This window comes from Aethalodelphis obliquidens, unplaced genomic scaffold (genome assembly GCF_003676395.1).
Source record: "Aethalodelphis obliquidens isolate GAN/ISIS:26980383/991018 unplaced genomic scaffold, ASM367639v1 scaffold68, whole genome shotgun sequence".
NCBI classification, from domain to species: domain Eukaryota; kingdom Metazoa; phylum Chordata; class Mammalia; order Artiodactyla; family Delphinidae; genus Aethalodelphis; species Aethalodelphis obliquidens.
Window position 1 is genome coordinate 4,412,331 of NW_020838012.1, and position 23,199 is coordinate 4,435,529.

Sequence of the window (23,199 nt, forward strand, 5' to 3'; positions counted from 1 at the left end):
TGCATAGTATTTATCAATATCAATTACAGATTTACAATATTTTATTTATTTTTGCTGATGCAACTATATTCATTCATTCAACAGATATTAAGTATCTACTATACACTAGGCACCTATGAATTTATCTTCCTGGCAATGACTTTTTGTTTTTTTATTTACTTGTTTATTTTATTGATATATAATTGACATACATTATATTAGTTTCTTGTTTACAACATTATAATAATTTTTACACATGGAAGTAGGCAGTAATTAAGTGACTAAGGCATATTATGCCTTTTAAATTTTGTGTTTGTGTGTGTGTGTGTATGTGTGCGTGTGCACGCATTTAAAATTTTTGACCAAGAAGAAAGTGGTGAGAAACATGTTGGGCACTATGGAACTAAGGCTTCAGTCACCAGGAGAATAATTTGAATTGTAAAGAGCTTGAATATGTAGCTAGGGGGGTGGATTTGATATGTGTAGCTGGAGGTTGGGCAGGAAGTAGAGGCTTTGTGTTTGTGTGTATATATTTTAAAGCAAAGGTTACCTTTAAGAATGTATTCATTCATTAAACATTTTACATTTTACATTTTCTTATTTACAAAGATTTCTTTAAGGTCATTTTTTCCTGTTGAAGTACCTTCATCATGGTCTTCAGGTGGTGAAACATTAAACAGTAATTGTAAATAACAAGTGATTTTGACAAAACAGACAGAATGTTGATTAAGGTGAACATGAATCCAGTAACACAGGAGTCCACTGAACATAAAGATAAGCCCATAGACATGCTCTATTTTAGGAGCCTGAATCAATGGCGTCAAAATCAGAAACAAAGATATAGCTATGCATCCAAATATAAATGGCAAAGGCACCTGAAAGTAAAAAAAAGATTAAGATTAGTGATGACGTTGTCCTCAGGTTTCTATAAACAACATAAGAACATTCTCTTTCTTATGGAACAGATGTTTCCAAACTATTACATTACAGAAAGTAAATCAATGGCAGACTGAATGATTGTAAAAAAGTGGAACTGTATTTTATTCATTCTATAGTTTTCATGAATGCCTACTCAATTCATCAGATATTGTCATTTATTTACTAAAATTAGTGCTTCATTTTCAGGCATAGAAAAAATACATTTAAACATCATCAAAAATTAACTATGTCATTCTAGTATTAATCATTGAAGCATTCTTAGTTTTGGGAATTTGAAAATCCAGTAACATCATAACTGAAATATTTGTTTATAATGCTTCTTTAAGGGAGCATGTGCCAGTCTTTCTTAGGGCAGCACCATCAAGTAATAGAAACAACAGAAATACTGGAATCAGAAAAGTCTGGTTAGAAATGCAATCTCTGTTATTTTAATTGCTCATTCTTTCAAGAAATATTCACTGAATTGCTTAGTGGCATGTGCTATGCTAAGGATACAGAGGTATTTAGGACAGATAAAGAAGGTTCTTCTCCAGGGAGCTTGTGACACTGACTAGCAGTATAACTTTGGTCTACCTAATTAATCTGATCTTCAGACCTATTTGCAGAGAACAACCAGAAGGTGGTTCCCCAAGTGCCTGTTCCACAGGGACCCCAAACACGGCTCAGTGAGACCCTCAGGGCCCCGCACCCCTACCACAACTGAAGGAAGGACACGGTGGGTCGGCGAGTACTAATGGATAATTATGTTCAGAGGTTTTTAATCAAATATTCCTGAAATATGTGTGTGTTGTGTGTTATTACAGTTTAAATATAAAGTCTGAGTGTTGAAAAAAAAGGGTCCTCTTAGACTCATTTGCAAAATGAGTTTTTTATCTAATGCTTGTCTCCTAAAATCTTTGTCAGAATTGCATACAGTGTACTTCAGTAAAATGTGCTCAACAAATGGCATTTCTTAATTAACTTTATAACAGTGATTTGTATACATTTCTTACTCTTCTATGAGGCTAAGAAGATTCTTGATGGAAAGATTCATCTTTATTTCTCTGAACTGCCTAGCAGAGTGCCTGAAACATAGCAGATAGTCACTGCACATTTGTTGAATAAATGGATGACTGAAATTCAAGATATTATTGTTTTCTTTTTTCAACTTGGGACATGGCCAAGAGGGATCCATATTTTGGGGGTGGAAGAAAGTCAAAACTGTCTAAGCTAGTGTTTCTTAAAATATGGTCAATTGACCTCTCTGCATAAGAATCCCCAAGATAATTGATAAATATACCGATTCCTAAGACCCATCTAAGACCTACTAAATTAGAACCTCTAGGGGTGAGACTGGGAATTCAGATTTTTAACAAGCACACTCAAGTGGTTTTATGGTTGCTGGCATGAAATATGGGACTATCATTTTATTTTCCATACAATCTCTACAACCAGGAAGTATGTTAATTATATGGGCCACCGGATTATATTTATAACATGATTAAAGAATAAAACAAAGACTGTTTGGAAACTTTTAGGATTTACATTATAGCAAGGTATGGCTTATTTTATACCAAGACAAAATAAATGAAAATTAAAAAAAGAAATGAGGGAAATAAAGAAACATGGATAAACAATAAATTTGGCTCACAAAATGCATGCCACAAAGCCCCACATAGATTCTGAAAGCAGGCCACCAAAAGGCATAAGCAAATCAGTTGTTTAGAAGAGGCCCAGGTATTCCTGATGCTAAGATCAGAGAAAATTTCCTCAGTGGATCCTTTATAGAATAAAAAATTCATCACTATCTTTCCAGTAAATATAACAAAAATTTGGTCTCTGAAATCAGAATGTGTGGTTTAAATCCCAGCCCTGATCCTTTTATCTAGGGTAATTTACTTAATCTCTGAGATCTAGGATTCTCCTGAGTTAAAAGGGGGTAAAGCTAAGAAAATCTATACCAGCTGTTTGACCTGAAACTGCTCACCCCTCCTTCTAATTCACTTTCTACACTATTGTCAGAATGGTCTTTTCAAATGAGAGTCTGATTTTATTTCTTTTGCATATGATTGCTTAGGCAGTTCACACTCATACAAGCATACCCATCTGAGGGGGCAAAAGGGGGCTGATATCTAGCTCACCAGGCTCTGTGCCTGGGCACAGGGCTGGGGCTGCCTAGAGGGAGGGGTGCTTTATTATATTTTGCACAAAGACACTCTAGGAACCTACAGTAGCCCTGCTGACATTACCTAGAGGATAGTGATTCTATCTTGCTAGTTAAGTTCAGGTTCAAAATTTTTGTCATCACCTAAACTGAGGCTTAGATTAACATCTTATTGTATAAAATAAAGACCCTATCAAGGCCATACACAAGAAGAGTATGCCACATCACCCTCATTTGTTCATGGACTGAGGAGATGCTTTTGAGCTGGGCAAAAAGCCCTCCCCTCAGAAGTGTTATTACCTAGCTCTTGAAAGATGACAAAAAGGATAACATCTGTCTTCCTTGAGGAGAATCAGTTTTGACATTTTACTCTAGAAAAATCAGACCAAAAGCAGCCCATACAGTCAATTACACATCAGTAAGCTGGGAAATGGAGGGCTGGTTCAGATGTTTCATAAATTTGACTCATGACTGGTTAGAAGCATCCCATATAGAATAAGAAATTATATTCCTAGACAGAGAATAGAAATTTAATATTAACATTTTAATTTTGACTTACCTTGTAAGGTCTAGGTAGATTGGGTTCCTGGTACCTTAGTTTAAGTAAACCTATCATATGTAACCCTCTTAAAAACCATATTGCTAATCCTGAATATTTTATTAAATTGATCAAATCTGAGGTTATAATAACAACTGAAGTTAAGATGATTATCTGGCTGACAGCCATGGTTGGACACGAGTGGTTATTGAGCATCGAGAAGATCAAAGGCAGTTGTCCTTCTTGGCTTGCTGTGTAGATCATCCTTGATGCTGAAAGCACTGTACAACACATGCTGCTAAATATTGAAGTTGAAATTCCCAAAGAAATGACCCATTGCATGGAAGGGATTATTTTGTCCGTCCAGGTGACAGCAACAGCATCTATGAAAATTTTAGAAAAATTTCAAAAAAGTCAGTCCCTTTGCTTGATTGAAACTATGCCAATAATTCTTCACTTTCTCTGCAACCATACCCTTTGTAATATGATTTTGCAGCTCCTTCCAAGAAAGGAAGTCTCTTTACTTATTCTTGAATACGGTCTGGCCTTGTGGTCTGTGTTGGTCAGTAGAATGCATTGGAAGGGGTGATTTGCCACTACATTTCAAACTTTCTAAGACTAGCTTGTGCATGGGATTTAGGAGGCACTTTTCAGGACTCAAAGTGTATTAAACTTAGAATAAATCTTATAAGTGGGACATTAAGCATGAGAAAGGCATCTAAATCAGGCGGGGGCTGGTGAGATGGCATTGCGAGGGAGGCAGAGAGATAGTATTTATTCTGGAAACACAGTAAATTGTTTAGAAAGTCTGACGTGTGGTGAGGGTGTGTGTGTGTGCAAGGGAAGGCAGGAGATGAGGATAGAAAGTTAGGCTTGAGTCAGATCTTGGAGAACCTGCCATGGTCAGGTTAGGAGCTGATAGTTGGTCTGAAGGAATGTGATGATGGAGTGATGGTGTGGTGGTTGCAGCAGCTGTGAGAGTGAGACTGGGAGGAGATGCAAGAAAACAAGATGGTGGAATATTTAAGCAGGGAGATGACAGGATTAGATTTGTGTTTTATAGAGTGATCTCTAGAGACTGAGTGGAGGCTGGATTGGAAGGAGGAAGTTAGAGGTGAGCGTATACATTAGGAGGTTATTGCTGTACATGAAGTAAGAAAAATAAGGGCCTGGGCACTGAGTAGGGGAAAGAAGAGGAGGGAACACCCAAAGAGAGATGTTAGTGACGTGGGTCTTTACAGAACTTGCTGCCTGGTTTGGATGTAGGGTGAAAGGCAAATTATAGTTCTCCCCCTCATTTTCATAGTTAAAAAAATCTCCTTTAGTGTGTTACTGTATTCCTGTGAGACCAAACTGTGGGAAGCAACGTGTTTCTTTTTACTTTTAGAAATTTATATTCCTCTTTTTCTTTTAGAATCAACATAACATTTTTATACTAGTCTCAGAGAAGATGCATAAATGCACCTTTTGACTTTTGGGACCATGTAAAATATCGTTTTTTTAAAAACTGCACTTCAAAGCTTCTTAGTTTTGTAAAGGCTTTGAATGCAGATGATAGAGCAGAACTCCAGTTCAGTGGTGTGGCTCACTAGTCTGATCCTCTTTGTGACCTCTGGCCTTGAAAACACATCCATTACAGGGGAATTCTAGTTACTGGAGTGACACAGTCAGCCCCTCCAAAACCACACACCCTATACGTGTTCATAGACCCCTGTGCCTATTTGTATATACAATAGTTTTGGAGTCTGTGTTTCTGTTGATGTATTATTTGACCTCTATCCAGAATATTTGAAGAGCTAGTTGTTTTCAATAAATGAATTTTCTAGATAACCAAACTTCTCTTCTTTCAGGAGTAATTATTTTTTAAAAATTAAAATTTTGTAGAATTTTTCTAATATATTTTAAATTCTACTCTGCCTTTTTAAAGTAAAGTGAACATAATTTAACATTTTTTAAAAAAGACCCAGTGGTGTCATAAAAATTCATCACTTGATTCTGTGGAAATATAATTATTTGGTATTAAAATTTTTTTTTCTGATCGTCAGTACAACATGCTAATTGTGGAAAATATGAATGGTATAAAAAAGAAAATAAAAGATATCTTGCAATATTATCATTCAGATGGTGCCATTTACTATTAACTTTTTGTTGTATCTCCATTTAGTCATGTATATGTTATATGATTATATGTATTAATAAAATTCATCTAATATATATTAATAAATATTCATACTATTGCTTGCTTTGCTAATAGGCCCTATTAGTGGTGGTTATGCTTTGATTTGGTTTGCTTGTGTTGAGGCATTTTAGTATGGTGGTTGAGAACACAAGTCTTGGAGTCAAACAACCTGGATTTGAGTCTGTCTTTTTCAATTACTAGCTGTGTAACTTTGAGCACCATGCTTGATGGAATTGAGAAGAATATATTTTTGAAGGTCAGATCTCGCAAATTGATGTCCACATTTACAATCCATTACTAGCAATAACCTGAACAAGAAGTAATCTTTTATCATTAGAAGAGCATGACTGAGACCTATTTTTGAATCTTATCAATGCTGTTCATTATTTAACTTTCCTCGCTACAGTTTCCTCATCTGAAAAATGAAGATAATGAAGGTGGTACTGCTTGTTCCAAACAACTATTTTGAGGGCAGGTACCTGGGTGCACCTTAAAGGGTGGAACACCTTCTAACAAAGTGTTTCTTCTTTGCCTTCTTGCCTTGCTTGCTCCTGTTTCTCCTCTTCTCTTTCCTCTTTCTCCTCCATGTCTCTCTTCCTCCTCTTCTTCCTCTTCCTCATTCTCTTTTCAATTCTTGCTTCTTCACATTCTTCTACCCTTCGACCTTAGTCTTTAGCATGTGCTCATTTTTTTTAATAGATTGTTTAGATGATTATTTTTCCTTTCTTGTGAAAACCAAAGCAGGACCACATCACATTTACACTCTTATGGGTGTATCGAAAAAATAGCAGTATATAGGAGTCCCTGTTTATTCAGAGGAGGTAGTAGTGACTATTTCCTCTTTGTCTAGACACATTCATACCTGCAGAGATGATTTCCCTGGGAGTCAAAACTGCCAGGTAGGATACATTAGCCAGTAAGTAGATCACAGCCACCATGGGAAGGACAGTAATCAGAGATTTGGGAATATTTTCACCAGGATTTTTTATCTCTCCTAAAAAACACAAATAAACTCATCAGAAAAGGTCATATTATTATGAGACTTTTGAAGACTTCTTTGTAATGAAAAGGATGAGAAAGTATTATTCATGTGTCTGTTGTTTCCTCATCTGCTTGACTGATTCTACTCCTTTGCAAGTTTTGCCTGAAAGCTTGGATTTCTTACCATCTTATACTAAAAATTCAATTTTTCCAACTACTTCATGATTATGGATTTACAGTGATGGAAAAGACTATTTAATACAAGCTACTATGTATAAAATGATAAGCTACAAGGGTATATTGTACAGTGCATAGTATATAGCCAATATTTTATGATAACTATAAATAGACTATGACCTTTAAAACCTGTGAGTCACTGTGTTGTACACATGAAACCTATATAATGTTGTAAATCAACTATACCTCAATAAAAAAAGAGAAAGAAATGAAACAGGGATGAAAGCAGAGTGGGGGGCGGGAGGAAATTTGCATTAAATAAGTTAGCCGAGAAATGACATTTGAGGGAAGACCTAAAGGAAGTGAGGGAGGGAACTATGTGAAGAACTCAGTGGGCAGTCTTCTATGCAAAGGGATCAGTTGGTGCAGAAAGAAAACAGATGCACCCCTTCCCCATGCCATGGCAGCCTTTTGTGAGCACATCTATGTCTTGCTTTGTCACAGAGGCTTCCAAAGTGTAGTATTGAATACCCATGATAGCATCAAGGACATACTGTGCTTTGTCTACATTTCAAATACAGAGGAAACTGCAGGGACTCAGAGAGGTTAAGAGACTTGCCCAAGGTCACACAGCAAATACGTGGTGAGGGCAGGATTTTAACCAAGTTTGGTCTGACACCAGACAGTAACCACTGCACCCTCCAGCCTTCATGTAGCTAGATCTCTTGGACCTTGAGGTGATGGATTTCTTGGACAGAAGGTGCAGAGTTCTTTTTGACACTTACTCCCACCCTCTTGGATAGACGTCCTCAGTTGGGAAAATCTTTGAGCTCCAATACATAATAAAGTTTTTAAACCAAAAGCAGGGATGAGCTCAAGGCACCTAACAATGTTTGGGTCAGTTTCTGTCAATTGTAGGGGCCTTTTAGTCAGTTTCTGTCAATTGTAAGGACCTTACCTCAGGGGAGGAGACACTGCATCAACAGTGGATTGACATATTATCTCAAAAATTATTATCCTAAAATTGACATATTATCTCAAAATTCCTAAACATCATACTGTTTATCTTAAAAACGAAGTTCAGGGGAGTGGTTAAGAGCATAGGCCTGGACCTAAATGGTCTGGAGTTCTAACCTGGCTGTGACCCTTAATGGACTTTGGGAAACAGGTTTTGCAGTTAGCAACAAAGATTGCCAGCCCACAGATTTGTACAAATAAAAAATGTACAGTTGTTTTAAAAAAAGACTGTTTGGTATGTAGCATGTCTCTTCATCCCATCTGAGATATGTAATTTCTTCCTTTTTTCAGAAGTAATGGTTCTCTCATCTCTTTCCCTCAAGCAAATTGACCTCTGAGGAAGTACCTTTCTCATCCTTACTCTCCCAAGCAAACTTTTCCTACCTAGGCAAATTTACTGTATTAAAATGACTACTGGGTCATCATAAGTAAGAAAGGTGTGAATAGAATTCAGAGTCTTATGGGTTATGAATAAAATAATAAGAGGAAAACAATTTAGAGTCCATCAGGCAATCAAGAGATTGTTTGAATCTACTCAAGCAGTGAAGGAAGTTTGTCGTAAGCCATGTAGAAGCGAGACCGGCTGTCCATCCAAATTCCGATGGAAAGAAATCAGGTGATATTGATATAAAATCAATGTCAGCTGAATTGTGAGGTCTTGGGGTCCGCTATTACTATAGCAACGGTGTGACAGAACCAGCCTGTGCATATGTGACTTGAAGCATCAAGTGCTCAGATCACATGTCTTATCTTGAATCTGGGAAGTGTAAGTAACTGTGTAAGCTGGGATGGTCCACCCAACAGCTTCAATCACCTGAGACAGTGACCCTGATCCCCTGTGTGGGTAAATGACTTTACAACTTGACTGGCAGGTTCTCCTCTCCTCCAGCTTCTATGAATAATGGCTGCTAGTTCCCCATAGCTGAACCCTTCTCCTGAGAATTGCCCTTAGTCCTTGGGTGATTTGGCAGGGAGGGGAGGAAGCTGCCTTGCTTAGAAAAATCTAGAAGTTTACATTCTCCCCTCAGAAGCAGCCCACAGTCATTTATGAACTGATAAAAGGTACAAAAGCCTAATGACTCTAGTTGGGAACATTTAGTATTTTTCCTATTCTAATAGTACTGTCTAATAAAAATATACGGTGAGCCATTTATGTAATTTTAAATTTTCTAGTAGCTACATAAAAAAAACAAATGAAATGGAATTATTAATATATATATTTATCCCCAGATATCCAAAATGTTATCATTGCAGTGTGTAACATTTATAAAAAAGTATTAATGAGCTATTGGACATTGTTTTGCTCATTCAAGATTTTGATTTCTGGTGTGTATTTTACACCTATGGAGCACCTCACTTTGACTAACTACATTTTAGATGCTCACTAGCCACATGTGGCTGGTGGTAAGAATCTAGACACAAGCTATCTATTCTGTTTACAATTAGTTAGGAATATGACAGCTCAGGAACTCGGAGAACCAAACTTGAGGGAGAGAGTTCTTTCTAGGGAGGATCACCCATTTTGAGATGGAAGAAGCCAGATCTCTAAATTTGGTAAGTTAATGAAGTGCTGGTTCTGATAGCCAGCCCCATTCAATTAGCCACAAGTTCTGGCCGTGTTACTGTACTCATCGCATTCGACCTTCTGCTCTAATAGTCTGCAGATCCAGAAAATTTCACTAGACATTTCAAACACAACCATATTGATCTGAAGTTACACTTCTCTGTCAGTTCCCGTTATGGGATTCTTGTCCTTAATTCAAGGTTTAACTTGTTTGATAACAAATCAAACCAAGGAGTAGGGGGAGAATGAGATGAGTGCTTCAGACAGAATTGGGTCTAAAGCTGCACTGCGCTGTGTCTTTAGGTAATCGTCACTATCAAGAACATCTGGGCTTGCTCTAGTGCGATGCTTTACTTTAGCCAAGGGGTGCACCAACATCTGGGTATTTATTTTTGCAGAACCCACCACGGCCCACTGACTAGGTGACCCTTGGAGGATGCAGTTCCAAAAGCAGTGACCTATGAAACCCTGCCTCCATATATATCCAATATTTTCACTTATGACTCATGTGCCTTTTAATGGCCAAACTAGTAGTAAGGTGACTGTTGGCATAATTAATTTGTGCTAGGTAAATTAAAGTCTTATTTGAAAAGGCTTGATATTTAAAAATTTGTTAATTTTATTGCAAGAAATTTCAATGTTACATTTGTCAATTAAAAAAGGAAAATGCTAAAGTACTTAAAAATCATATCAACTTAAATTTTTAGTAATCTACATGAGTGAGCAAAGTGTCTCATTGACTGGGGAACATAAAAAAAATTCAATAATTCAAGAATTTAGAATTTGAAGAAATCATCACTAAAAGTTTTGATAAAGTATTAAGGACATTTCAAACATAAAATCTATAGCAACATTATATTTAGAGGAACAAACTCCAGTTTCTTATTAAAATTTTTGCAAAAATTTTGTTTGGAAGTTTTATATAACTTCAATATTTAATATATTCCTTAAATTTTAATATTCCTATAAGTTTAAAATGTAAAAGAAATATAGTGAATTGTTTTCTATTTATTTCTTTTGTTTACTGTAGAGAGCTATGCAACTATTACCAAATTTATTTGGTACCATGACATCAGAGGGGGCAGCATTGTCCTGCAGAAACAACAGTGTATATAAGCAGGGAAGCATGGATATTACACCAGTCCTTGAAATTGTAAAAAATGGGAAACATTTTAAATACCTCTAATGTGAAAGTGCGGTAAAGCCATTCTAAGGAATATTATGCAGCAGTTAAAAGAATGTGTTAGATGACTAAGAACTCATATGGAAATTTCTCTAAGACATATTGTGGAATCAAAATTAGGATGTGAAATTTTACCAATGTGGTAGGGGATATATAAAATCTGTGATAGTTTTAATTTTTTACAAATGGATTATGTTAATATATTTCTTATATAATTGATATTTAACTCAAAATGTCTTGAAAAATTGTTAGAATAAAGTACGGTAAAATCTGAGAGTGGTCTTAATTTTCTCTTGAAAACTTTATAAAATTCCCAAGTTTGTGATAGGGGAGTGACCTGAAAAACACTAAATTTTGTGTATATTATATAGATAAGTATCTACCAAGTCTTAATGATGATTAAACTACATACATGTAGAGCAGGCAGAACAGATTTAATTCAATTCCCCACAAATAAACAAATCAGATATATCTTTCTCCACAGACTTGTAGACAAAACTTTATGCCTGTGACAAAACTATTTCAGAAAAAGATTTACCTGCTATGCTGTTCAGGATTGACGTGCCAGAATATGCAAACAATCCTTGTAGGAAGGCTTCTGCAATCTGTGAGACGTTAGGAAGTTCAGCGTCGAAAGCGTTCTCAAACCTGGCCACGTTCTCTTTTTTCCCAATCCCTAACAGCACAATCCCAGTGATGGAAATGAAGCAGAGGACAGTCATCTTTGTCACAGTACTGATAGTTTGAAACAAAGCCACTCTTTGCACCCCTCGAGTATTTAGAAGTCCCAAAGACCACAGAATAGCCAAAGCTAGACACTTCTTTGGTAGCTCTGGAGCTGGGCACCCGGCATAGAAAGGCTGAATTGTATAGGTAGATAGTAACAAGGTTTCAGTAGCTAGTCTTAAGGGATGAGTAAAAAGTTTGATCCAAAGACTGAGGAAAGCAACAGAGGATCCAAGAGATCTTTTGAGGAAATAATACTGTGCTCCACTTCTAGGGAATGTTGTCCCCAGCTCTGCGTGACTGAGAGCGGAGATCAAAGTCAGCACAGCACAAGCAGCCCAAATACTCAGGGAGACAGCTACATTCAGTGAGGAATATTTTAATACCCCTTTAGGAGACACAAAGATTCCTGCCCCTATTGTGGCACTAAATATTAAAATGTTTCCACGGAAGAATCCTATTGCCCTCAGGAGTTGCATGCTTTTGCCTTTTTCCTGTTTTTTTTTTTAAATCCTGAAAAATAATTTTAAAATTTCATGTGGATTGCTAACTCTTATACATTCACCCCATGATTCTTCTGCAAAGTGCTTTCTTGATTTAACCATTGTCCTTACATAAGCATTTTATTACTGCCGTTAACTTGATTTTGAAAATGATTAACTTGTAAATTGTTCTAAGATTTTGTGAACTCTTTTAAGGCCAGAGTTAAAATGTTTCTCACGTTAATTATTTAAAAATTCAAATATGCCCGGTGATGACTGCACAACATTGTGAATATGACTAATGCCACTTAATTGTACGCTTAAAAATGGTCAAAGTGACAAATTTAGTGTTATATGTATTTTGCCACAAGTCTTAAAAAGTTGTAATATACAAAAACCGTCTCTAAATGGGAGAGTCATATGGTATGTGAATTATGTCTCAACCACAGGTACTCTTGAGGAAAATTTTAGCCTGAATTGAACTTACTGCTATTGGAAATAGATGAGGTTGCTGGGGTTTCTATTTACTGATTCCTCATCCAAGGATGTTCCTAAGCATGCAGTAGATGGCTGTCTGGATTATTTATTGTATTACTTGTAGTTCTGGAATTAGAGCTGCACACAAGAAAAAGAGCTGGGGAAAAAAGAAAAAAAGAAAAAAAAAAAAAGGAAAGGAGCTGGGGATGGACCACTCCAAGTATATAGAACTACCAAGTATTTAAGCTTAGGGACAAGATAGCTGGCATTGGAGGTTTGAAGTGATTGGACTCTTGATATATTTTTAAAGTAGACCCTATAGAATTTGCTGATGATTTAGATGTGGGGTTATGAGAGATTGAAAGGAATAAGATTGACCAAGGTATGTGGGCCTGGCAACTGGAAGAATGAAGGTGCCTTTACAGTTTCTATTTATGAATGTATCTATCTGCCTTTTGATGACCCTTTTTCACTATTAAATTCAATGCTGCATGAACATTTTTTACAATTTCTTCTTTAATCCATATTTGAGTTTAGGATATTCATAGGAATGGAATTGCTAGTTCACAGGGTTCTGCTGTTTTATTAGATGATTCCAAATTTCACAGCTTTGTCAACATTTAGTATCATCAGACTTAAAGGTTTTGCTGATCTGATGGATGTGAAATTATATCCCAGAAGTATATTAGACTTGTGCCCATATTATACATGTTTACTCTGCTTTCTGTATTTCCATCTTTTACTTCTCTCTCCATGTTTCTGTCTAGGTATTTTATTTTGATGTATCTTCTGATTCACCAGTTACATATTGTCAAATGCTTCTAGGGGAGAAGTGATGATGAATGTCGGGCTCACTTCTCCAGTTTTCTTTTTTCTTCAGGATTTTGACTGCTTAAACCCTTACTGCTTTGCTATATTTCTTATTTTTTCAAATAGACATTTTAATATTTTATACATTTTTAATTATTTTTGGTAGGAGGGTTGTTTTGGTACAAGCTAGTTCACTCACTTGGAGACAGAAGCCTCTACTTATATCTACGTGTACATAACAGGCAACTACAATACTGATATGTTAAGGTGGAACTCTTGTTACCATTCTAATTTGTCTCAAGCCTCAGTAGATTTCTATATTTCAATATCTTTGATACTTTCCTTCACCCCCCACATCCAATCCATTACCAAGTTCTCTTGTTTCTATTTCCAAATCATATCTTTATTTGACCATGTGTCTCCGATTCTACTACAAACAACTTGATCTTAGTCACTATCATTTTTCTTTTAGGTAATGGTGAAAAACTCTGAACTCATCTTTCTGCTTTAGCTCCTGTCTTTTCCAACCCATTCTCCATAGAAAAAGGTAGACAACTCTAAAAGTAAATTTAATGTTCTTTCATTTTTTGATTAAATTTAGAATTAGGTACATTGTGTTTATTTTCACTTGTAAATTCTATCTTTTGAACATTTTCATACTATTTGATGCTGGTGTGTAATTCATAATTGATCTTAGACTCAGATTAATTGCTTAATAATTATTTTCTTATTAATTCTACTATACTGATAATCATTTAGTCTGTAGATAATGACAGTTTTGGTGTTTTTTCCTTTTTCTTTTCCTTTCTATTGTTTTAAAATCTTTTGTTATCTAGGACATACTTTAGAGAGATAAACATACAAGAATGATCACAGCAGTATTGTTTCTCTTTGTAAAAATGTTAAAGCCATAAAAATGTCCATCAAATGGGAGAATGAAAAAATATATTTTACTACACTTACACAATGCAATATCACAAAGCTGTCAATATGAATGAACTGGAGATAATAGTGTTAATGTATATATATTTAAAAGCACAAAATTGAACAAAAGAGCAAGTTGCACTGTATATATACATAATATACATACATATGTGATAAAAATATAATGATATTCAAGATAAGGACTACTTTTTATTCTCTTTGGCCACGTCACGCAGCATGTGGGATCTTAGCTCCCCCAGCAGGGATTGAACCTGTGCCTCCTGCACTGGAAGTGTGGAGTCTTAACCACTGGACTGCCAGGGAAGTCCCAAAATAGGGGCTCCTTCTAAGAGTAAGTGGGGAAAGGAGAGTAGCCTAGGGCTCTTTAACAATATTTGTAGTGTTTAATTTCTTAGGTTGAGTGTTTATTATTCTTTATATTTAAAAAATGTTTAAGTATTACTTTATCAGATTATATGTACTGCTTACAACTCTCCAATGGTTTACTATTGCCCTTAGAATAAAATATCAACATAATATGGTCTATGGCTATAGGCTATAGTCTATGGTCTATAGGCTCTACAAGATCAGTTTCCTGACTATTCTTTCCAATCTCCTCTCATTCCCCTCTCTTCTTGTTCAGGACACGTCAGTCACACTATTCCTCAAATCCTTCACCAGTTCCTAGTTTTCTTGCCTTAAGAAAGTTGCTTCTTTGGGCCTGTTTGCTCGTTTGTAAAATGTGGATAATAAAAGTACCTAATTCATTGGGTTATTGTGAGAATTAAATGTGTTAGACCATAAAAAGTTCTTGGAATGGTACCTGGCATATAGTAACCATGCAGTAAATATTAACAATTATCATTGTTAGTACTAACATCACTGATGACATAATTTGATCATGAAAGACCTCTCAGGGGAAGCAGTATTTAAACTGAGAACTTAAGTTGCAGAGATTGGGAGGGAGGAGAATTTCTGGAAGAAGGAAGAGATATGCAAAGCCTCATAGGTGAAAAACAACTTGATGTACTCAGGAGCTGAAAGATAGGTATTGTGTCTGGATTATAGTGAATGAAGGGGCAAGTGACTGAATAATGATCAAGGAGGGTCTTTTAGTTTTTACCTTACAAAGTTGTGTAATAATGGGTGTTGTATTTGTACTGTAACTCAGGTAGGTCCTCTTTGGGGTAGCCAACCTCTGAGATGATCCATACACTCTTGTGTATTTCCCTCCCATACTGTGCTACCACTACTGTTGGTCTGTGTGACAATAGAATACAGAAGAGATGGTATGTCAATTATAAGATTATGTTACAAAAGGCAGTGAAATTCTGTTCCCCCTCCCCTCTCCTTCTCTCAACCTCTGTTTTTCTCTCTCTCTCTTTCTCTCTCTCTCTCTCTCAGATTACTTGCTCTGGGGAAGGCCATTGGCCATGTCAGGAGGAGAATTTATGGGGAGACCCATCTGGTGAGGAACTGAAGCCTCTCATCAAAAGCATGTGAGTGAGCCATCTTGGAGGAGGATCTTTCAGCCTCAGTCAAGCTTCAGATGGTTGTAGTCTTCTGGCCCATATATTGATTGAAATCATGATATACTCTGATTCAGACTCACCCAGCTAATGCTCTTTCAAATTTCTAGCTGACAGAAAATATGAGATAATAAATGTTTGCTTTTACTCACTAAATTTTAAATCACTAAATTTTGAGGGTAGTTTATTATACAATAATTAATAAGTAATATACCTAGCATTGTTACACTAGCAACCTCAATAAAGCCAGTGCAAGGGGGATGGGATCTGATGAGTGCAATGTAGTAGCGGGTAAGGGAAGGCATAAATTAGAGGTCTCATAAGTGTCCAGGAAGTATCTCTGGACTCAACAGGAGGATTTAGTTTAGTTCCTCCTAGCTGGTGAATTGAAGTTACTAATGAATACATTCCTCTTCTTATTTCTAATGCCTCAGGAACTGGGCAGGGCAGAGTGCTGTCATTCTCAGCAGTTAGTGACTCCCTGTTAAGCGTCTTTTAACTTAAGATGACTAGGCTTGGAACCTGATCAGGGAAATGATGGGCCATGCTGTATTATGCCCAAGTAAATTAGTTTTGTCCAACTCTGGTGTTCGTGTCCACTTGAAGTTACAAAAGCAATATAGTACTAATCTCTGTTCATTTTTCCTTATTCTGTGGATTCTCGAAAAAGAAATTAAGACATATATTAATATTTCATGCTTCTCTATGCTAAGAAGTTTCCAGGAATTATTTCATTTAATCTGTACTCAAATTGATTTATGGTTACCCTTATTTTACCTATTTATTTTTTTTGGCCGCACCCTATGGCTTGTGGGATCTTAGTTCCCCAACCAGGGATTGAACCTGTGTCCCATGCAGTGGAAGCATGGAGTCCTAACCACTGGATCACCAGGGATTTCCCTATCCTCATTTTAGAGATGAGTAAATAGGCTCAGAGAACTTTATGTATAACTGATTCACTTTGTTATAAGGCAGAAACTAACACATCATTGTAAAGCAATTATACTCCAATAAAGATGTAAAAAAAAAACTTGTCAAATATCCACATGCCATGTTAGAGTCAAGATTTGAACTTAGGTCTTTTGATTCTAAATTTCATGTTCTAAACCACTGCTCTTCACTGCATTCCCATAGTAGCTAAATACCTTTTCCCTGTAAGTGGCAAGATGAAAAGTTAATATACATCATTTGACCTGATTTTCTTTCAGATTTTAAAATTATTTGTGTACAAATGAATTTTTGCAAAATGATTTCCGTTCTGTCCAAACCATTAGGCTACTTTATTTTCTCCTACATGTTAGAAATATGGGTCAAATGGTCATAGACATCTCAGCTAAAGCCAGATGGATAATTTTTGAATCATCTCTCCTGTATATAGAACATTTTTTCTCTTGATCTTTATTTAGTACCTCAGAAAAATTAACCTTCTAAGTGTTCATGTTTATAATGTCCTTACTAAGTTTTACATAGATTTTTTTAGATGCCTGGTTTCATCTTAAGAGTCTCTGGTTAATAATTAGCATAATAGTTACATAGCATAATAATTTTAGGTGATTGAATGCTAAAAGTGTCAGTAGTACTCATTTCTTTTGTTCATCTGTGCCTTGATTGTTGGTTGGAAGTAGAGATAAAGGGACTGGCTTTAAATTTCTGCCGAACATATTTTGTATTAGCTTCAATATGGATGATTGTGAAGGGAATACTAGAATCCTCAGAGGCTTTGGACTTATTTATCTGGTCCCTGCTCCCACTTTTTTTTCTATAAATGTATATGTATTCAGAGTATCGAGGGCCCTTCTCTGGATTAGAATCCTGGTACCATGTCTGGTATAAGGACATTTATTCATAGGATGTTAAGCGTCTGGGGGCCCTCGTGTACCCACAGCACTGTATCTGTAAACTCCTTTGACCCTGCACTGTAGCTTGTGTTATTAGTAGCTTTGACTTGTGCACTTTGAGGTGCATAAATGTGGACCAATTACCCCGGTAAAATGGCCAACTGTGATATACAGGGTTTGAGAAGCATTCCCCTCAGAGTCCAGGACAGGACACTTGACAAGTAGGGTTGGCCAGTTACATGGTGGTTTTAGAACTTTAGAACTGAAGCTCTGGAACAGCAAGTCTTCCGTGCAAGGGAAACATGGGAATTATGAGGCTGCTTGTAGTATGTGGAGCATCCAGAGCAGTTCATTACTGCTGGGCTCCTGCACTCGAAAATGGTTTGTTTTAAAATCAAAACCACAATGAGATATCACCTCACACCTGTCAGAATGGCTATCATCAAAAAGATAAGAAATAACAAATGTTAGTGAGGATGGAATCCTTAGTGACTATTATCCCTAGAAATAGATATCCAGAAATTCTAGAAAGGCCACAGTAAGTGAATTCCTCTTTTGTGCTGTGGGACTACAAATGTTACCTATGAGTGAGAGATTCAGGTCATGATTACTGTTTTGGCATTGTTTTCATACCTACCCTTTGGCTGGGGGCTTTCACTTGCCCTGATTGAAGATGACTATGGATACTACTCCATGGAATGGATGGGCTGGCTCTTTGTGGGTGGGATGAAAGATTTTGATCAGAGAAGGACATTTCACAAAACTGGGAAGTGCCTCCTTAAAGGCAGTTTAAAGGAAAATTTAAAAGGAAAATCCTTGTTTTGAACATTTAATTCCATATCAACCCTAAACATCTTTTTCTTTTTAACAAGCAATGAGATATAGGGGTGAGGAGCAATAAACTGCTGTATTTGGGACTAATTTTTTTTAAAATTTATTTATTTATATTTTATTTTTGGCTGCATTGGGTCTTTGTTGCTGCGTGCCGGCTTTCTCTAGTTGCGGTGAGCGGGGGCTGCTCTTCGCTGTGGTACGTGGGCTTCTCGTTGTGGTGGCTTCTCTTCTTGCAGAGCACGGGCTCCAGGTGCGTGGGCTTCAATAGTTGTGGCTCATGGGCTCTAGAACACGGGCTCAGTAGTTGTGGTGCAGGGGCTTAGTTGCTCCGTGGCATGTGGGATCTTCCCAGACCAGGGCTCGGACCCGTGTCACCTGCATTGGCAGGCGGATTCTTAACCACTGCGCCACCAGAGAAGTCCTGGGACTAATTTGTATTTGTTCATGTCTGCTGGATTGACACCTTAACTGCCAAGCTCAGAGTCTTTCTACACAGTTGAATGATCTCTACCCTTTTCCAACCTCTCTGTAGAAATGTGAGGTGGCAGACCATCAGGTCTCTCTCCTAGAGTGGCACCCTTGGTGCACCAGCCCACTTGTCCTCTGCATAGCCAAACATACCTTCCTGGGCTGTCCAGAATCTGCAAGACCACCTTCAGTCTACCAGCCGTGTGCCTGTAAACTATTTAGAGTGTGCAAAAAGTGTCATATGTGGTGTTTTCCTTTGAACTGTGTTTTAAAGACCAGACTCCTTAGTTATCATTATAAAACATCAACTTTTTAACCCTGTATCCTAGAGTATTTGAATCAACTTTCAAACAAAAGATAGACTACATGCCCTTCAGACACCTGCTATTTGTGAATTTCTTTGCCAGACACATTTTATCGAAAACCTCACTGAGACAAAATTTGAAAAGAAGAGTTGGGCTCTGATTTATTAATCATTCACTAGGTCATCACAAGGCTCTCCATATATTATTCCTGTAGTAAGCTAGTCCAAGTATATATGCTAGATCCAATTTTATCCTTAATTGCCCATTTTTTTTCTCAACCTAGGTTCTCTGATACGTATTTGCCTTCTCTAGGATATAATTTTCATTTTGTATTAATCATTTCAATGCCATCGCTAAAAGTGGTTTGCAATTATGTTTAGAACAGTGGTGTCAGGTCACCAGTGAGCATCGTGATAAATACAAATGGGAACATTTATGTTGACACTGGTAGGGTCATATTGACAAAAGAAGTTTCAGAGAAGTCAGTCAAGGGGTGAAAGAAAATAAATATTTGGTAAGAACTAGTGTAGATTCTTCTTTGGTACTATCTCTATATGGCATTCCAGCCTCAGTCACGCAAAAAAGTAGAAATAAAATCAATAATGGAATACTTCTGAGGTGTTGCCAAGAACCCAAACTGAAGCAGAATATCAGGGGAGATGCCCCCTATAGGGATGTACACCTACAGTCCGTTCACTTATTCACTCATTTGTCTGTGCATTCAGATATTTATTTTATAAGATGTCTATTCTTATCCACACGCTGTCTGAGGGGGTGACCATACAAATTTAAATAAATGAATGAAATAAAAAAAAAAAGACTAAGGAACAATCCCTCCCGTAGAGGAGCTCACTGTCTTTAGGGAAAAAAAGTAGGTAGATAATTAAAAGAGAGTGTGGATTATGACATAATAAGCTCAGAAGCATCAGTGCACAAAGAGGGACATCTACTTCAGTCTTGGGAGACTGAGATCAGCATGCATTACTGGGGAAGTAAGGCTTTAGTTACAGATAAGAAGAGTTAAAGCGTGAAAGTTCTGGGCATTAGGTATCTTGTGCTGGTTGTGTTTTACATATGTACCATGTACATACATATACATAAGGAGTATTATTCTGGTTGAAAGAGAAAGATGCTTTCCAATTAAGTTCAAATAAAAACAAAGCATGGGGGTGCTGGGAAGATGGTGGAAGAGTAAGACGCGGAGATCACTTTCCTCCCCACAGATACACCAGAAATACATCTACTCGTGGAACAACTCCTACAGAACACCTACTGAAAGCTGGCAGAAGACCTCAGATCTCCCAAAAGGCAAGAAACTCCCCACGTACCTGGGTAGGGCAAAAGAAAAAAAAGAAAAAACAGAGACAAAAGAATAGGGACGGCACCTGCACCAGTGGAAGGGAGCTGTGAAGGAGGAAATGTTTCCACACACTAGGAAGCCCCTTCGCGGGCGGAGACTGCAGGAGGAGGAGGGAGGAGCTTCGAAGTCGCGGAGGAGAGCACAGCAACAGGAGTGCGGAGGGCAAAGCGGGGAGATTCCCGCACAGAGGATCGGTGCCGACCGGCACTCACCAGCCCGAGAGGCTTGTCTGCTCACCCACCGGGGCGGGCGGGGCTGCGAGCTGAGGCTCGGGCTTTGATCGGAGTGCAGGGAGGGGACTGGGGTTGGCTGCGTGAACACAACCTGAAGGGGTTAGTGCACCACGACTAGCGGGGAGGGAGTCGGGGAAAAGGTCTGGAGCTGCCGAAGAGGCAAGAGACTTTTTCTTCCCTCTTTGTTTCCTGGTGTGCGAGGAGAGGGAATTAAGAGCGCGGCTTTAAGCAGCGGGAACTCCAGAGACGGGCGCGAGCCGCGGCTAAAAGCGCGGACCCCAGAGATTTACGATTTTTTCCCCTTTACCTCTTTTTGTGAGTGTGTATGTGTATGCTTCTCTGTGAGATTTTGTCTGTATAGCTTTGCTTCCACCATTTGTCCTAGGGTTCTAGTCATCAATTAAAAAAAATTTTTTTTCTTAATAATTAATTTTAATAACTTTATTATACTTTTCTTTCTTTCTTTCTTTCTTTCTTTCTTTCTTTCTTTCTTTCCTTCTTTCTTTCTTTCTTTCCTTCCTTCCTTCCTTCCTTCCTTCCTTCCTTCCTTCCTTCCTTCCTTCCTTCCCTCCTTTAGACAATGAATCATCCCAAATTGAGGAGGTGGACTTTGAGAGAAGATTTATGATTTTTTCCCCTTTACCTCTTTTTGTGAGGGTGTATGTGTATGCTTCTGTGTAAGATTTTGTCTGTATAGCTTTGCTTCCACCATTTGTCCTAAGGTTCTATCCGTCCCTTTTTTTTTTCCTAAATAATTATTTTTTAATTCAATAACTTTATTATACTTAATTTTATTTTACTGTATTTTCTTTCTTTCTGTCTTTTTTCCTACCTTCCCTCCTTCCTTCCTTCCTTCCTTTCTCCCTCCCTCCCTCCTTTCTTTCCTTCTTGCCTTCTTTCCTTCCTTTCTTCTTTCTTTCTTTCTGTCTTTCTTCCTTCCTTCCTTCCCCCCTTTCTTTCTTTCTTTCTTCCTACTTCTACTAATTCTCTCTACTTTTTCTCCCTTTTATTCTGAGCCGTGTGGATGAAAGGCTCTCGGTGCTCCAGCCAGGAGTCAGGGCTCTGCCTCTGAGGTGGGAGAGCCAACTTCAGGACACTGGTCAACAAGAGAGCTCCCAGCTACACATAATATCAAATGGTGAAAATCTCCCAGAGACCTCCATCTTAACACCAGCACCCAGCTTCACTCAACGACCAGCAAGCTACAGTGCTGGACAACCTATGCCAAGCAACTAGCAAAACAGGAACACAACCCTACCCATTAGCAGAGAGGCTGCCTAAAATCATAATAAGGCCACAGACACCCCAAAACACACCATCAAACGTGGACATGCCGACTAGAGAGACAAGATCCAGCCTCATCCACAAGAACACAGGCACTAGTCCCCTCCACCAGGAAGCCTACACAACCCACTGAACCAACCTTAGCCACTGGAGACAGACATCAAAAACAACGGGAACTACAAACCTGCAGCCTGCAAAAAGGAGACCCCAAACACAGGAAGTTAAGCAAAATGAGAAGACAGAGAAACACACACCAGATGAAGGAACAAGGCAAAAACCCACCAGACCTAACAAATGAAGAGGAAATAGGAAGTTTACCTGAAAAAGAATTCAGAATAATGATAGTAAAGATGATCCAAAATCTTGTAAATAGAATGGAGAAAATGCAAGAAACATTTAACAAGGACTAAGAAGAAATAAAGATGAATCAAGCGACGATGAACAACACAATAAATGAAATTAAAAATACTCTAGATGGGATCCATAGCAGAATAACTGAGGCAGAAGAACGGATAAGTGACCTGGAAGATAAAATAGTGGAAATAACTACTGCAGAGCAGAATAAAGAAAAAAGAATGAAAAGAACTGAGGACAGTCTCAGAGACATCTGGGACAACATTAAATGCACCAACATTCGAATTATAGGGGTTCCAGATGAAGAAGAGACAAAGAAAGGGACTGAGAAAATATTTGAAGAGATTATAGTTGAAAACTTCCCTAATATGGGAAAGGAAATAGTTAATCAAGTCCAGGAAGCACAGAGAGTCCCATACAGGATAAATCCAAGAGAAACAAGACAAGACACATATTAATCAAACTGTCAAAAATTAAATACAAATAAAGCATATTAAAAGCAGCAAGGGAAAAACAACAAATAACACACAATGGAATCCCCATAAGGTTAACAGCTGATCTCTCAGCAGAAACTGTTCAAGCCAGAAGGGAGTGGCAGGACATACTGAAAGTGATGAAGGAGAAAAACCTGGAACCAAGATTACTCTACCCAGCAAGGATCTCATTCAGATTTGATGGAGAAATTAAAACCTTTACAGACAAGCAAAAGCTGAGAGAGTTCAGCACCACCAAACCAGCTTTACAACAAATGCTAAAGGAACTTCTCTAGACAAGAAACACAAGAGAAGGAAAAGACCTATAATAACGTACCCAAAACAATTTAGAAAATGGGAATAGGAACATACATATCGATAATTACCTTAAATGTAAATGGA

The 23,199-nt window shown here is 37.6% G+C and overlaps 1 protein-coding gene across 1 annotated transcript; it reads right to left on the reverse strand.

The window, feature by feature from the left end:
- Nucleotides 1-566: 566 nt before the first annotated feature.
- On the reverse strand, nt 567-12,025 carry LOC113611163 (solute carrier family 7 member 13-like). The gene is made up of 4 exons (XM_027089782.1): nt 11,239-12,025; nt 6,641-6,772; nt 3,621-3,982; nt 567-854 (listed from the first exon to the last, which is right to left on the reverse strand). Exons 1-4 carry the CDS (start codon nt 11,903-11,905, stop codon nt 567-569), a joined length of 1,449 nt encoding a protein of 482 aa, XP_026945583.1. The 5' UTR covers nt 11,906-12,025.
- Between the last annotated feature and the right edge of the window lie 11,174 nt (nt 12,026-23,199).